General features: G+C 46.1%; 1 protein-coding gene across 1 annotated transcript in view; it reads right to left on the reverse strand.

The window, feature by feature from the left end:
• Window positions 1–4,654: 4,654 nt before the first annotated feature.
• Window positions 4,655–14,497, reverse strand: part of POLN (DNA polymerase nu) — a 74,831-nt gene continuing 64,988 nt past the window's right edge. Inside the window, exons 23-24 of the mRNA XM_068149739.1 lie at window positions 9,018–9,079; window positions 4,655–5,075 (exon numbers count right to left, since the gene is read on the reverse strand). Coding sequence (XP_068005840.1) covers window positions 5,007–5,075; window positions 9,018–9,079 — 131 coding nt within the window. The 3' untranslated portion in view covers window positions 4,655–5,006. The remainder of the gene's footprint in view (window positions 5,076–9,017; window positions 9,080–14,497) is intronic.

A 14,497-nucleotide genomic window follows, 5' to 3' on the forward strand; every position in this document is an offset into this window, starting at 1 on the left:
AGCTCATGTGTTACAAAAGCTCATTATATCTAAAGGGAAACCTCCCTGGGAAGCTGATTTAATTTAACCCCACAGCTGAAGGGGGTGGATGGGAAGGTAAACAGGGGTGGAATTGCTGGCAGGAGATTTGGGTGCCCCAGCTTTCAACATGCTGCACAATTTATTCCTCTTGGAGAAGTGATGTTCTTGGAGGTGTCCTTCACATGCAGTCTGGAGTCAGTCACCACTCTGAGCTGGCTTTGGGGCACAGCTTAGAGTTAAAACAAATGAAGGAAGGAAACCCCCAAACTTCTGGCAGAAGCCCTGAGGAAACTTGTCGTCAGCTAACCAGATACCAACATCCCTATTACAAGAGGGATGTGGAGGTGCTGGAAGGTGTCCAGAGAAGGGCCACGAGGATGAGCAGAGGGCTGGAGCACCTCTCCTGTGAGGATAGACTGAAGGAGTTGGGGCTGTTCAGTCTGGAGAAGAGAAGGCTCCCAGGTGACCTAATTGTGGCCTTCCAGTATCTGAAGGGGGCCTACAGGAAGGCTGGGGAAGGACTTCTCAGGATCTCAGGTAGTGATAGGACTAGGGGGAATGGAATGAAGCTGGAGGTGGGGAGATTCAGGCTGGATGTGAGGAGGAGGTTCTTCACCATGAGAGTGGTGAAACCCTCAAATGGGTTGTCCAGGGAGGTGGTGGAGGCCCCGTCCCTGGAGGTGTTTAAGCCCAGGCTGGATGAGGCTCTGGCCAGCCTGATGTAGTGTGGGGTGTCCCTGCCCATGGCAGGGGGGTTGGAACTAGATGATCCTTGTGGTCCCTTCCAACCCTGACTGATACTATGATACTATGATAAATCAGCAATTAACTGATTTTTGGACTCAGCTGGATGTGGACTGATGGATGGGTGCAAGGAGGCCAAGGGAAGCCAGAGAGATGCTTAATTTTGCCTCAGCCAATTATTCTGTAGAGAAGTGCAGTGGAACAGGCAGTAGCTGCTGGGGGGGCAGGGAGGGAGGAAGGCTGATTCTCAGGAGTTTACCTCTCTGCTTGACACACAAATTGGAAAATGGGATTGTAATCTGATGCATGACACTGCTGAATAATTAGAAGTGAGAAATTCAGTGTGCACAGCAGAGGAATCTGCCAAAAGAAAAAAGAAGGGAGCTGGCAGGGGGAGGAAGGGATAATTTCTACAGGCAAGGTTTGATACCAGGGAAAAATGGAGCCTGAAATGAGCAACTACAGTGAAAATGTAGTCAGACAGAAGATGCCCAAATGGAAGCAAGCTGAGGGCACAGAGGTAGGAGGTTTGGATTGGATATTGGGAAACAAGTCTTTGCTGCAGGAGTGGTCAGCCAATGGAACAGGCTGCCCAGGGAGGTGGTGGAGTCACCATCCTTGGAAGTGTTCAAGAAACCTGTGGCCATGGCACTTTGGGAGATGGTTTGATGGCCATGGTGGTGTTAGGTTGATGGGTGGACTGGATGATATTAGAGATCTTGTCCAGCCAAAACAATTGTATGATAGTTTGGTCTTTAAAATGTTTCCCTTTTTCTCACAACCTATGAAGAGGTTCTGGGAGAGCAAGAAGCAAAGGTCCTCTTTGCAGTGCAGAACCCTGCAAGAGTCCTGATCAGTGAGTGTGGGAGATGGCAGAGTAGATGGGGAGAGGGGAACAGCTGGCTCTGCTGGGCTTCAGTTGTCTTTCACTCACTGATTCTCTGAAGGCAGTAAAACCCATTTTTGAACTGATTTGTGTCTTTGAGTTTCATTTCAGTTGTGCCTTTGGTGGCCTGGGTCTTCCCTTAGATCATCTGCCACATGGAGCAGTGGGGAAGGAACAGTACCGGGAAACACTTGAACTCAGTGTCTGTGAGAAATGGAACAGCACAGCTGTTTGATGGCACTTGCATGGGCATGGCATGACCAACCCTCATCTGCTCAAGACTGTGATCTTTTAATGTCCACAGACCACTGTGGAATAGCAGGACTCTGATCTTAGATGTTGGCCCAAATGGATAACAGCTGTAGTTCAAACACTGGGCTCAGATCTTACATGAGCAAGACCCTGCAATTATAAGGGGAAATAAAAACCTTTTGGGTTTTGAACACTGAGAGGAGCTGAAGAGAATTAATCAGCTAGAGCAGATCCAGGATATCATTTGCTTCTGGTTTAAAAAAAGCCCTCACAAGGAAACTCATCTCTGGTTTGGATGTCAACAGAACCTGTTTGGGTCATTTTCTTGTTTACTTTGATTCAAAAAGGAGGCCAAGGAATGGGCTGAAGGTTCTATGATGCCATCCTGATATATTTCCTCTACTATAACACAGCTCTCTTCACTTCACCACTGGACAACCAGTCTGGATAAATCCCTCAGTGACCAGGTCTTGACCTCAGAATTATCTTTGAGCAGGAGGTTGGACTAGAGGCCTCCTGAGGTCCCATCCAACCTGAATTGTCCTATGCTCCTATGTCATTCTTCAGCTGGACAACAGCAGCTGCCTGGTTGAAAGACAACCCAGAAATTCCCTCCCAGCATTCTGCTGTTCCACATTAAACCACACAGTGCTGCACCAGAAGCAGCCCCAGAAATGTTTTGGGATTGGATTCCTCCTTCCCACCTGTGTTGCCTCACTCAGTGCCAGCATTTACTACATCCCCTGGTTTCCTGGCATGCTTCCTGTTGGTATTAGCAGGTTGTCAGAGACATTCCAGGAGCAGGAAGGAATTGGATCCTCTGCAGCAGCTTTTGCAGGCAGGCATCTGGGATTGGTGTTTCAACCATGTCCTGCTTTTGCCTTCCTGGGAAACTTCCCCAGCTTGCTCAGCTCATCTCTGCTGAGAACAGCAGCCTGCAGTCAGCTGGTTCTCTTGAGACTTCTTTGGGATGCACTTCTACCCCACATTTTGGTGAGAGCCTGTGATGCTATCCAGGCTGTCTTCATTACCCACCACAAGTTCAGGTAATTTGCTGTCCTCTCTGCTTGTGTTTGGAGTTCTGGAGGTCCAGCTTCCAGCCAAAGTTTACACATTTCTGGTGCATTTTTCCATGACACCTTCTCCTCTCAAGGCTTATTAGTCAGATAAATTTTAGATGCTTTTTTCCTCAGCTTTTGCTATCTACACAGATTCACAGAATGGTTTGTGTGGGAAGGGACTTTCAAGATCATCTAGTTCCCATCACCCTGCCATGGCAGGGACACCTCCTACTAGACCAGCCTGAGCACAGCCAGGCTTGGAACCTCCACAACTTCTCTGGACAACTTGTTCCAGTACCTCACCACTCTCACAGCAAAGAATTTCTTCCCTCCATGGCAGGAGGGTTGGAACTAGATGATCTTTAAGGTCCTTTCCAATCCAAGCTATGATTCTTTACATTCTTAAGTATGTGATTGTTATTTGTTAGGCTGAAGGGCTGATCAGGGCTTTTAAAAGCACCCACGTTGTCTATTTAACTTCAAAATGATGCCTCTTGAGGTAAATACCCAAGGTGGAAATCAGATGGGACATGGACAAAAAAATGCTGACTTCTTCCATATATTAGCACAGGCTTCTTGAAAACAGTAGGAGTGAAACAGAGGAGAGAGCAGAATGTTCTACACTTACCCACTGCCCTTGCAAACAGAAGGCTTGCAAATGGCCAAATCCAGCAGGAAATTCATGCAACCTCTTCTCATCTGGAAAGGTGGAATCAGACCTTCTGCCTGCACTGCCTGGGGCAAGGTCACAGCCCTGCAGGCTGGACTCTCCCCCACCCCAAGAGCTGCCCCCCAGTTAATATGTAGAAGGTTCTGACTTTGCTTGCATGACCACTGCTGGTTTTATTACTATCAGGACTGACTCACTTCAGCTGACAGATCACCTTCAAGGTCCCCTCCAACCCAACCCATTCCATGCTTCTATGACAGGTGACCTATGATTAATATGCACCATAAGAGTACAAGGTTTGATAGTTTAATGCCTTTAGGAAAATTGTTTAATGATACAAGTTAAAACTGCAGCAAAATCCCTGTAACTACACAGTTCTAAACTTTAAATGTCATTACTTTGATCCTTGGAGGTCTAACACTGAAAGATAATGAACACCTCTTAAAAGTTTTATGCTTGACTTCTAAATAATTAGTAGACTTTGAGGACAGTTTCATCTTTCACAAGCAAAGAGGCAGAATTTGGCAACCAGCAATGTTGTGAAACAAACTCATTTAAAGAGCAAATTCAGCACAAGCCCAAAAATATCTATAACAAATCCAGGCATTAAGCCTGAATCTTGAAAAGGATGAGGCTGGATCCTCACATTTAGCTAAACAGCATTTAACATGACATCAGCAATCAAATAAGAGAGTAGGCAAAACTATAATGCTTCCTCTAATGTATGCTGAGTTCAAAGTGAGCTTGAAATGTGTTGAATTGACTACAATCTGGTTATTTTTAAGTCATTTAGGCACTAAAAGTATTATAAACAGCAGCTGTGTTCACCTGTTTTGCTCCAAGATCCTGAACATAAATTCATGTGGAAACTCTTTTGTTTCCAAATAGCTCTGTGGAAGGTGACATTTAATAGGTGACACAAAGCAAGCAGCTGCCCTCTGCTCACCAAACACAGAGTATCTGAGCACAACAATTAGGCACTTGCTGCAGTTCAAACCCTGCCAGATCAGAGGTGTTTTTGCCCAGGCACTTCACAAAGTAGTTCAGATGCAAGTGTAAACATCTGCCTGTGTCACGCTCCCAAAGGGTTAATCTCGTCTTGCTTCATTTCTTACTTGTAGTAATTTAGCTCAGAACAAAAGCAGCTCCCTGCTGGTTACCTTGGCTAAAGGAAACACAATGAGCTGGTAAAAACCAGTTTTATCTCACTGCTGTTGCCTAGGGCTACAGACAAAATGAAGTAAAAAAATTCACATGCAGAGTATTAGGTGCTTATGAAAGATCCAGCAGCGCTGTTGCCTAGCGATTGGGGGAGGAATCGGCGCAGGCCAATGTGGTGGATGGGGACTGAACAACATCCCCGATGACTGCTTTACAGCTCCTGCAATTCTGTCATACACCCCCATGATTTCCCAGTGGTGAGAATCACTTTCAAGGGAACCTGTCAGAAAAGAGAAGAGGAAAAAAAAAGAAAAGACCAACAAAAAGAAAGAAAGACACCCATAAAAATTGAAACAAACAAACACACACACATCCCATACAGCACAATCCCTACTTTTGCTTTTTCCCCTTGGATGCTGCTCTAGATTACAGGCCTGCCCGATGTGAAACGTTCTTCATGCCTGCTAATACTTCATTAGCACCACAATGCTGATTAAAATACCTGAACAATTAAGGCTGACCTTCAGTTCTGCAACTGCAAGTACAGGTTGCTGAGTTAGTATCATAGTATCAGTCAGGGTTGGAAGGGACCACAAGGATCATCTAGTTCCAGCCCCACTGCCATGGGCAGGGACACCCCACACTAGATCAGCCTGGCCAGAGCCTCATCCAGCCTGGGCTTAAACACCTCCAGGGATGTGGCCTCAACCACCTCCCTGGACAACCCATTCCAGGGCTTCACCACTCTCATGGTGAAGAACTTCCTCCTCACCTCCAGCCTGAATCTCCCCACCTCCAGTGCAAAGCACAATGCATCTCGCCACACTTTTCAGAAGAGCTGCAAAACCAGAGTGTTTCTAGCCAGCAACTCTGTCAGGAACACAAAGAAACGAGGAGGGGAGGGGGTTGCCAGTTTTGTTGTGGCTTTGGTCGTGTTTCAGTTTGGTTTGCAGTTACAGCTGCTCTGCTACACAGTAGACTTTCTGACATGAAAGCTGCCTCATTAGCAAGGACTGTGTTTTGGAAAAGGAGCAACTTCAAAGATAAGGCCTCCTTCTCCTCAAAGAAGAAAAAGCAATCTCTCCCCATTAAGCCTCTGTGTGTGTGCTCTACTTTAGTGACACTTGTATGAAATGTGTTTAAAAAATAACATTCCTAGCACACAGTACAGATGGGGTTGGAGCAACTGTGCTGAAGGGGAACAGGAACATTTTATAGAAGCATGGAATCAGTTGTTTCAGGTGGAAAAACACCTCCAAGATCATCCAGTCCAAGCATCAACCCACCACCACCATGGCCATTCAAATGTGTTCCCAAGTGCCATGGCCACACATTTCTTGAATGCCTCCAGGGATGGGGACTCCACCACCTCCCTGGGCAGCCTCTTCCAGTGCCTGACCACTGTTGCAGCAAAGACATTTTTCCTAATCACCTCCAACCTAAACCTCCCCTGGCACAATTTAAGGCTATTTCTTCTTGTCCTATCACTTGTTACTAGGGAGAAATAGAAGAAGAAGAAGTAGTAGAAGTAGTAGAAGACAACTAACCCCCACCTCACTCCAACCTCCTTTCAGGGAGTTGTAGAAAGCAATGAGGTCTCCTCTCAGCCTCCTTTTCTCCAGGCTAAACAACCCCAGTTCCCTCAGCTGCTCCTCACCAGACCTATTCTACAGATGCTTCACCAGCTTTGTTGACCTTCTCTGGACATGCTCCAGCCCCTCAATGTCCTTCTTGGAGTGAAGGGTCCAAAACTGAACACAGTGTTCAAAGTGTGGCTTCCCAGTGCTGAATACAGGGGGACAATCCCTGCCCTACTCCTGCTGGCCACATTTCACAGGAAGCTTCACTGCTGAAAGACACATCCTCAGTGGACAGAAGGGTACACAACATCCACAAACACACTGATTTTGGGGGGTTTAAGTATCATCCTCAATTTCTTCCCTGAGATCAAGCTGTTGGTTCTTTATCTTTTCTGTTTGGCCTCTGCCATCAATCAATTTGTGATGCTTGAGAGGAAGATGAAGTATCTTCATGATGCATGTGTTCTGATGTGCAGTAGGAGTGAAAGTATGTCAGGACTCCTACAGCAATTTGCTCAGGAAAAGGAGAACAAAACAAGGCTAATAAAAGATGTATCTGCAGATACTTCCATTGCCTATTCCAAGTCTTTACTACAGATCTAGTAGTTTTCTTTTCCAGCCATTTCCATTAGTGCAGGTCTGTGTGGTCTGAAATAAACTAACTCCTTTCTGTCCCTGTGACACTGCTGAAGGAGTGATCTGGCACCACCAAGTACTCCATTTCTCAGAACACTGGGAACCCATGGACTGCTGCTCATTTGATAAGATAGGAGTCCCAGGAATCCTTTATTAAGCCACAAAAGCTGAGCAATTGGCTAGGGTGAAGGGTACCAGTCTTGTAGGATCAGAAAATCAGACAATGAAGAATTGTTTGGGTTGGAAGGGACCTTCAAGACCATCTAGTTCCAACCCCCTGCCACGGCCAGGGACACCTCCTGTTAGACCAGCTTGCTCAAGGCCTCATCCAACCGGCCCCTGAACGCTGCCACGCTTGCAGCCTCCACACCTTCTCTGGGTAACCTGTTCCAGTGCCTCACCACCCTCATGGGGAACAATTTCTTCCTGATGTCTCACCTCAATCCAGCTTCTTCCAGTTTGAAGCCATTACCCCTTATCCTGTCACCCCATGCCCCTGCAAAAAGTCCCTCCCCAACTCTCCTGTAGCCCCTTCAAACCCTGGAAGGTTGCTCTAAGGTCTGAGTGGAGCCTTCTCTTCTCCAGACTGACCAACTCCAACTCTCTCAGCCTATCTTCAGAGGCAGAGAAATACAAATATTTCATAAAATAATTAGAGTGAGGTCCAATGCACAGATAGAGCCAACAGCTGTGCAGCTATCACCCACTCACTTGTTACAGATGATGTTCTGGTAGATGATGTCCTACACTTTAAATGGTGACCAATGGTTTTTTTTTGGTCTGTTCTGTATCTCAGGCACCCACATGAAAACATTAAAAAGACCAATTTCCTAAGTGAAAATTACTGAAGAAAGATCTTCTGCAATAATTTTTCAGCAGTAATGAATGCCTGGCACATTTAGGCAGCCTCTTAGGGGCACATATTTCTCACTCTACCACACCCGAGAGAAACTTCATGGCAGTGAAGGAAATAGATTTTGAAAGCCCCACATGGCATTGCTGAGACAAAGAGCAGAAGCCAGCCACACTGTCCAAAGTGGAAGCTCAGTTTCCTTTAATTATTTCCCTTTAGGATATTTATAGTCATTGGGGAAAAAAAAAAAAAAGGGGGGGGGGGGGAATTACCTGCAAATATGAAAATGAAACTATTGAAGTGAAAGGCAAAAGAAGTTGCCTCTAGGTTGTTAATATGATGAATGGAATGGAATGGAATGGAATGGAATGGAATGGAATGGAATGGAGTGGAATGGAGTGGAATGGAATGGAATAGAATAGACCAGACCAGACCAGGTTGGAAGAGACCTTTGAGATCATCACATCCAACCTACCATCCAACACCATCTCATCAAATAAACCATGGCACCAAGCACCCCATCCAGTCCCTTCCTAAACACCTCCAGTGATGGTGACTCCACCACCTCCTTGGGCAGCACATTCCCATGGCCAATCTCTCTTTCTGTGAAGAACTCCTTCCTAACATCCAGCCTAAACCTCCCCTGGTGCAGCTTGGGACTGTGTCCTCTTGTTCTGGTGCTGGTTGCCTGCGAGAAAAGACCAACTCCCACAGGGCTACAACCTCCCTTCAAGTAGTTGTAGAGAGCAATAAGGTCTCCTCTGAGCTTCCTATTCTCCAGGCTAAGCAACCCCAGCTCCCTCAGCCTCTCCTCACGGGGCTGTGCTTCAAACCCCTCCCCAGCCTTGTTGCCCTTCTCTGGACAGGTTCCAGCAACTCAACATCTTTCCTAAACTGAGGGGCCCAGAACTGGACACAGGACTCAAGGTGTGGCCTAACCAGTGCTGAGTACAGGGGCACAATGACCTCCCTGCTCCTGCTGGCCACACTGTTCCTGATACAGGCCAGGATGCCATTGGCCTTCTTGGCCACCTGGGCACACTGCTGGTTCATGTTCAGCCTCCAGGTCCCTTTCTGCCTGGCCACTCTCCTGCCATGATGTACAAAGCTAAGCATAGCTGAGACAGGAATGGGTATCCAGAGTTGTCCCTACCTTTAATGGCACCTCCATGGCTGCGGTGTGCTGCAGGGACTCCATTGTTCTTTTTACCAGGGCTGCAAGGTAAAATTGAAACCCTTCAGCTTTATTTTCCATGTTAGAATTGTTAGATAGAAAATAAACAGTCACATGCTTTCCATTCACTGACTCACAGAATGGGAAGGACTGGAAGGGACCTCCAGAGATCACCCAGTTCAACCCCCCTGCCAGTGCAGGGTCACCCACTGCAGGTCACCCAAGCACACATCCAGATGGGTCTTGAAAGTCTCCATTTACAACCTCCCTGGGCAGCCTGCAGCACCCTCACAGCAAAGAAGTTTCTCCTCATGTTGTGGTGGAACTTTCTGGGTTCCAGTTTGTGTCCATTGTGTCCCTGTTCTATCACAGAGCAACTCACCCTTGACACTCCACCCTTCAGATATTGATAAGCATTGATTCAGATATTGAAAAGCATTGATAAGCATTCCCCTCTCAGTCTTCTCTTCTCCTGACTGAACAGCCCCAGGTCACTCTGTTATGCAATGCCTTCATTTCCACATGAAAGAAACTCCAACATTTACAATTGCTTCAGATTTATTTTAAGTTCAATACTATCCCTTGAGGAAGGCTCAAATCCATAGTTTAAAATGAATTTGAGAGTGAAATGTGGAGGATTACTTCAGTCCTACATCCCATAAACACAGAAGCACATCACTAATATGTTTTCCAGAGAGGCACAGCACCTCTGAGTGCTGTGTTTCTGTTTCTCAGCTCTCAGGGTCAGTGCTCTTAACTCTATGTTTCAGGACATTTAATAGATTTTTGTTTAACTTCCTTCTGCAGCCATAAAACTCCATCTAAAAATTAAACTAAGCAAGGAAATAAAATATCCTAGGAGTGTGGATTGTCTAAAATTCATTATTCTTCAAAGTGAAAAGATCAGAGCCAAACTGAAAATGAATTTTTCCCCATGGGACAGAGAGGTTACCAAGAATCTAAACAATTAAACTTCAGAGTGATTTATGGAACTTAACAACTCACCATGCCATAACACCATGGGCACTGCTACTGAAAGCATCTATTATTAGTCAGAATCAAAGAATCCTAGAATGGCTCAGGTTGGAAGGGACCTCAGAGATCAGCTGGTCCTACCTCTCCACCATGGGCAGCATGGACACCTCTCAGCTGCTCAAGGCTTTACCCAGCCTGGCCTTGAACACCCCCAGAAAAGCTGCAGAGGGACTTTTCATAAGGGTGTCTAGCAATAGGACAAGAGGCAGTGGTTTGAAGCTGAGGTTAGACTGGATCCTAGATCTTCAGTATGAAGGTGGTGAGACTCTGGAGTATGTTGCCCAAGGATGTTGTGGCTGCCTCGTCCCTGGGGTGGTTCAGGGTCAGGTTGGATGAGGCCTTGAGCAACTGAGTCTAGTTGGGAGGTGTCCCTGCCCGTGGTGGGGAGATTGGAGCAGAGGATCTTTGAGCTCCCTTCCAACATGAGCCACTCTGTGATGCTATGATTTTATGAAGTCCGAAGTCTGGAGTAACTCCCAAGATCAGCAGCTGAAGTGCCAAGGCTGGAGAAACGGAGATGTTTGTTGACACACCTATGCACAGCCACAGCTTTATACCTGCTCCAGTTAAGACTGGAGGGAGTGTGCAGTCCAGCGTAGGACACAGCATCATTTTCAGAGAGCAGAAACAAACACTGCAACCACAGACTGTGGAAGGGGAAGTGCTGGCCTAAATAATTATCCATTTAAAATCCAGTCCAAGTCAACATGGCTGTTCATAGACAAGTGTTGGATGGCCTCCATCTCGAGAAGCCCACTCGGAGCTGAAACAAGCTGCCAGCTCCCGGCGGTCAGCACTGCAGCAGGCGGCGGGGCACTCCAACCAGGTGGCATGGCTTCAGAAGGCTGAGGGGATTGCCAGGCAGGCCCTGGGTAAACATTTTTTCCTGTTTGTAAGTTTCTTACCAGGCTATGACTGCACAAAGCTTTTCTAAGAACATATCATCTGGATGCTACCAGCTCCCAACACAATAGAACGTGAGTCAGTAGGAGAAGGTCCAGAGCAGGCCACAAAGATCATCACAGGGATGGAGCACTTCTCCTACGAGGACAGGCTGAGGAAGTTGGGTCTGTTCAGCCTGGAGAGGAGAAGGCTCTGGGGAGACTTCACAGAAGCCTTTCAGGATTTGAAAGGGGGCTACAGGAGAGGTGGAGAGGGACTTTTTATAAGGGTTTGTTGTGCTAGGACAAGGGGCATTGATTTTAAACTAGAGCAGGGTGGATTGGCTCAAAAATACCCCCCCAGGAAGAGCTGGAGAGGAAAGTAGGAAGAAAAGTAGGAAGAAAATTTTCCCCATGATGGAAACAAAGTACCAGTACAGTGTCATTTCCAGTCTTGGGATCACCATTATATAGCTGTAATTAAACTGGAAGAAGCTTGATCTAGATGGGATATGAGGAAGAAATTGTTGCCCACGAGTGTGGTGAGGCACTGGTACAGGTTGCCCAGAGAAGCTGTGAAGGCTCCAAGCCTGGCAGTGCTCAAAACCAGGCTGGATGAGGCTTTTGTCAGCCTGATCTAGTAGGAAGTGTCCCTGCCCATGAGAGGGGGGTTGGAACTAGATGATCTTGAAGGTCTCTTCCAGCTCAAGCCATTGTATGACGATTCTGTGATGTTGATGACCTTACACACCTCACGCAGAATCACTCATCTCTGTGGCCCTACCACTCTTACTTTCTTGTTTCTTTCCTAAGATTTAGACTGGAGGCTTTGGGGATAATGATTATTTCTGTTCACTCAAGTCTATCTAGGGCACATCAATTATTAATTTGGAAATGTTCCTTTGCAGCCAGCCATCTACTGCAATGGCATCTGTAAAATGCTCTTCCCCTAACCTCTGCAACTTCTCTCTCAAAACCCCGAGTCAGCAATGCTGAGATTTGTTGATTATCCTCATCCTTGGAATGCTTTGTAAAGTGCTAAGTGTTAAAATATTAGGTATTAAAAATAACCCCTGGTGACAGCACAGTGAAGAGATCAGAGAGGAAAGGAAATGTGAACATATGTTTTAACATATATCAGATTTTCTTGTTACTGGCCAGAATAAATATGCGCACTGAAAGTGTTGTAAACAGGAGCAAAGCAAGGCCATGCCTGCCTGCTGGGGAACAAAAGCTCATTTGTCCCTACCACACTGAAGACATTTTTCCAGCTCACTCACCTATGAAATGATGACTCCAGAAACATGTCAAAGCTGGCCAGACAGATGAGCTGTGGAAGAGGGGGTTTTGCATGTTGAAAGCTATCTGGAGGCATCTTTAGTTTAGGCACCAGTGTTTCACAGGGCAGAGAAAGGCAGCTCAGAGGACAGAAAATGCCACTGCCTCCTGGTCACTTGAGTCTCCTTTTGAACATGACCACTTCTTTTATGCAGCCACCTCAGGACACATTAAGTGGAAAATTGCAGCAGAATTTCATAGAATTTGGACATGAGCCAAAAAATGTGTATCAGTAGATTAAAAAAATGTCTAAGATACTGTTCTTTAGGTAGGAACAATCTGGAAGTGTGCCCTGGCAGTGTCCAAAGGCAGGTTGGACAGGCCCTTCAGCAACCTGGTCTAGTAGGAGGTGTCCCTGCCCACGGCAGGGGGTTGGAATTGGTCCCTTCCTACCCAAGCTATTCTAGGATTTTATGAATTGATCAGGTCAAGGTGATCCTTCCCCTTTACTCTGCTCTTGTAAGACCCCACTTTGAACACTGTGTCGAGTTCTGGTGTCCCCATCATAAGAAGGACACAGAGCTGTTGGAGCAAGTCCAGAGGAGGGCCACAAAGATGATCCAAGAGCTGAAGCACGCTGCTGAGCGTCAGCCCAGGATATGGTTGGCTTTCTGGGCTGAATGTTGTAAAGCAGCACAAAAGACACACTTCCATAAGGAAAATGCTGCTGAGAAGGCTTGTGTTCTGTGCTGGGCTCTAATTGAAATGATCCTGTTTAGCTGCATAGTCTTCATTTATAGATCTTCAAAGTATTTAGAGGTTTTATATCCATTCTGAAAATGAGAAATCTGAGACACACACATTTGTTGTTGCTTCCCTGAAAAAGCAGATCAGAAGCATGACTGGAATCAGAATGCAAACATGCTGAATGGGAGGCCACTGTTTCTTGGATCACACTAAATGCAGGAGACTAACCCAACACCAAACTGAGTCCATTAAAGCCATCAAACACCACGCTCTAGCTTTGAGTCCACATCTCTCCCTTTACCGAGCTTTGTGACTGGACAACTGAGATTTCTCTCTGGATCATTAAGCTGCAGGCTGGAAACTGCAAGTCAGCAGATTCTCTAATGTAAAGTTTCTGAATGGGCAAAAGCTCATTAGACATGTAAAGACAAAGCTGACAGCTAAAGAATATCAGCAAATAAAACTAAGAAGAGTAGGGGCTTAAAAGAGGGAGAAAGAGCTTTGGGTCAAGGGATGAAAACTGTATTTGGAGTTTCAAAGCATTCAAGTGTTGTAGGAACACACATCCTCTGGTTTCAAACTCACATACCTGATTTGTTAGCTCACTTAGCAGCTCCTGAATTAATTGGAAAAGATTAGGAGGAAAAAGAGTCTTCAAGTTTAGTTTCATCTGAAAGGAATCTAGGTCAACCAGCTCTCAGACTGCTCTGTAATGTGAACCATGGGCTAGGGACAATGGGGAGATGTGCTCCATCATCATACTTCTGACTGGAAGTCCCATGCCAGTGCAGAAGCACCCTTTGCTGCCTGTTCACTTCAAACAAATCCTCATTAATGAGACTGAGAAAAGAACCAGCCTCAGACAACCACTTTTAAGACAACTTGGATTAGTTATTTCACCAGCAGCAGAACTATTTGCAAAACACAGAATGGCTGAGTTCCATAGAATCATAGAATTGTTAGGGTTGGAAGGGACCTCCTCCCTTCCTATATTCATAAGATCCCTCATAGCCTTCTCTTCTCAGGCTGAACAGTCCCAGCTCTCTCAGCCTTTCTTGGTAGGGTAGGGTAGGGTAGGGTAGGGTAGGGTAGGGTAGGGATAGGATAGGATAGGATAGGATAGGATAGGATAGGATAGGATAGGATAGGATAGGATAGGATAGGATAGACCAAACCAGGTTGGGAAAGACCTTTGAGATCATCAATAGAGAAACGCTGCAGCTTCTCCATCATCTTTGGGGCCCTTTGCTGGACTCTCCCCAGTCCATCCATGTCTCTGTCATACTGGGGAGCCCAAAACTGGATGCAGGACTCCAAGTGTGGCTTCACCAGTGATGAATAAAAGGGAAGGAAACTAATGAATAAAGAAATCAAGGAAATAAATGACTTAGGTTGGTCTTTAGCATTAAGGAAAAGACATTTCATCACTCCTCTGTTCTGAGGTAAAGGAGTTTAGCTGAGAGGTGCTGTCATGCAGAATTTCTCTCTTAGGGCAAAGTAGAGATAAATCTGAAAAGC

The sequence above is a fragment of the Melanerpes formicivorus genome, unplaced genomic scaffold, assembly GCF_026170545.1.
Source record: "Melanerpes formicivorus ecotype bairdi unplaced genomic scaffold, bMelFor1.0.p_v2 SCAF_18, whole genome shotgun sequence".
NCBI lineage: Eukaryota > Metazoa > Chordata > Aves > Piciformes > Picidae > Melanerpes > Melanerpes formicivorus.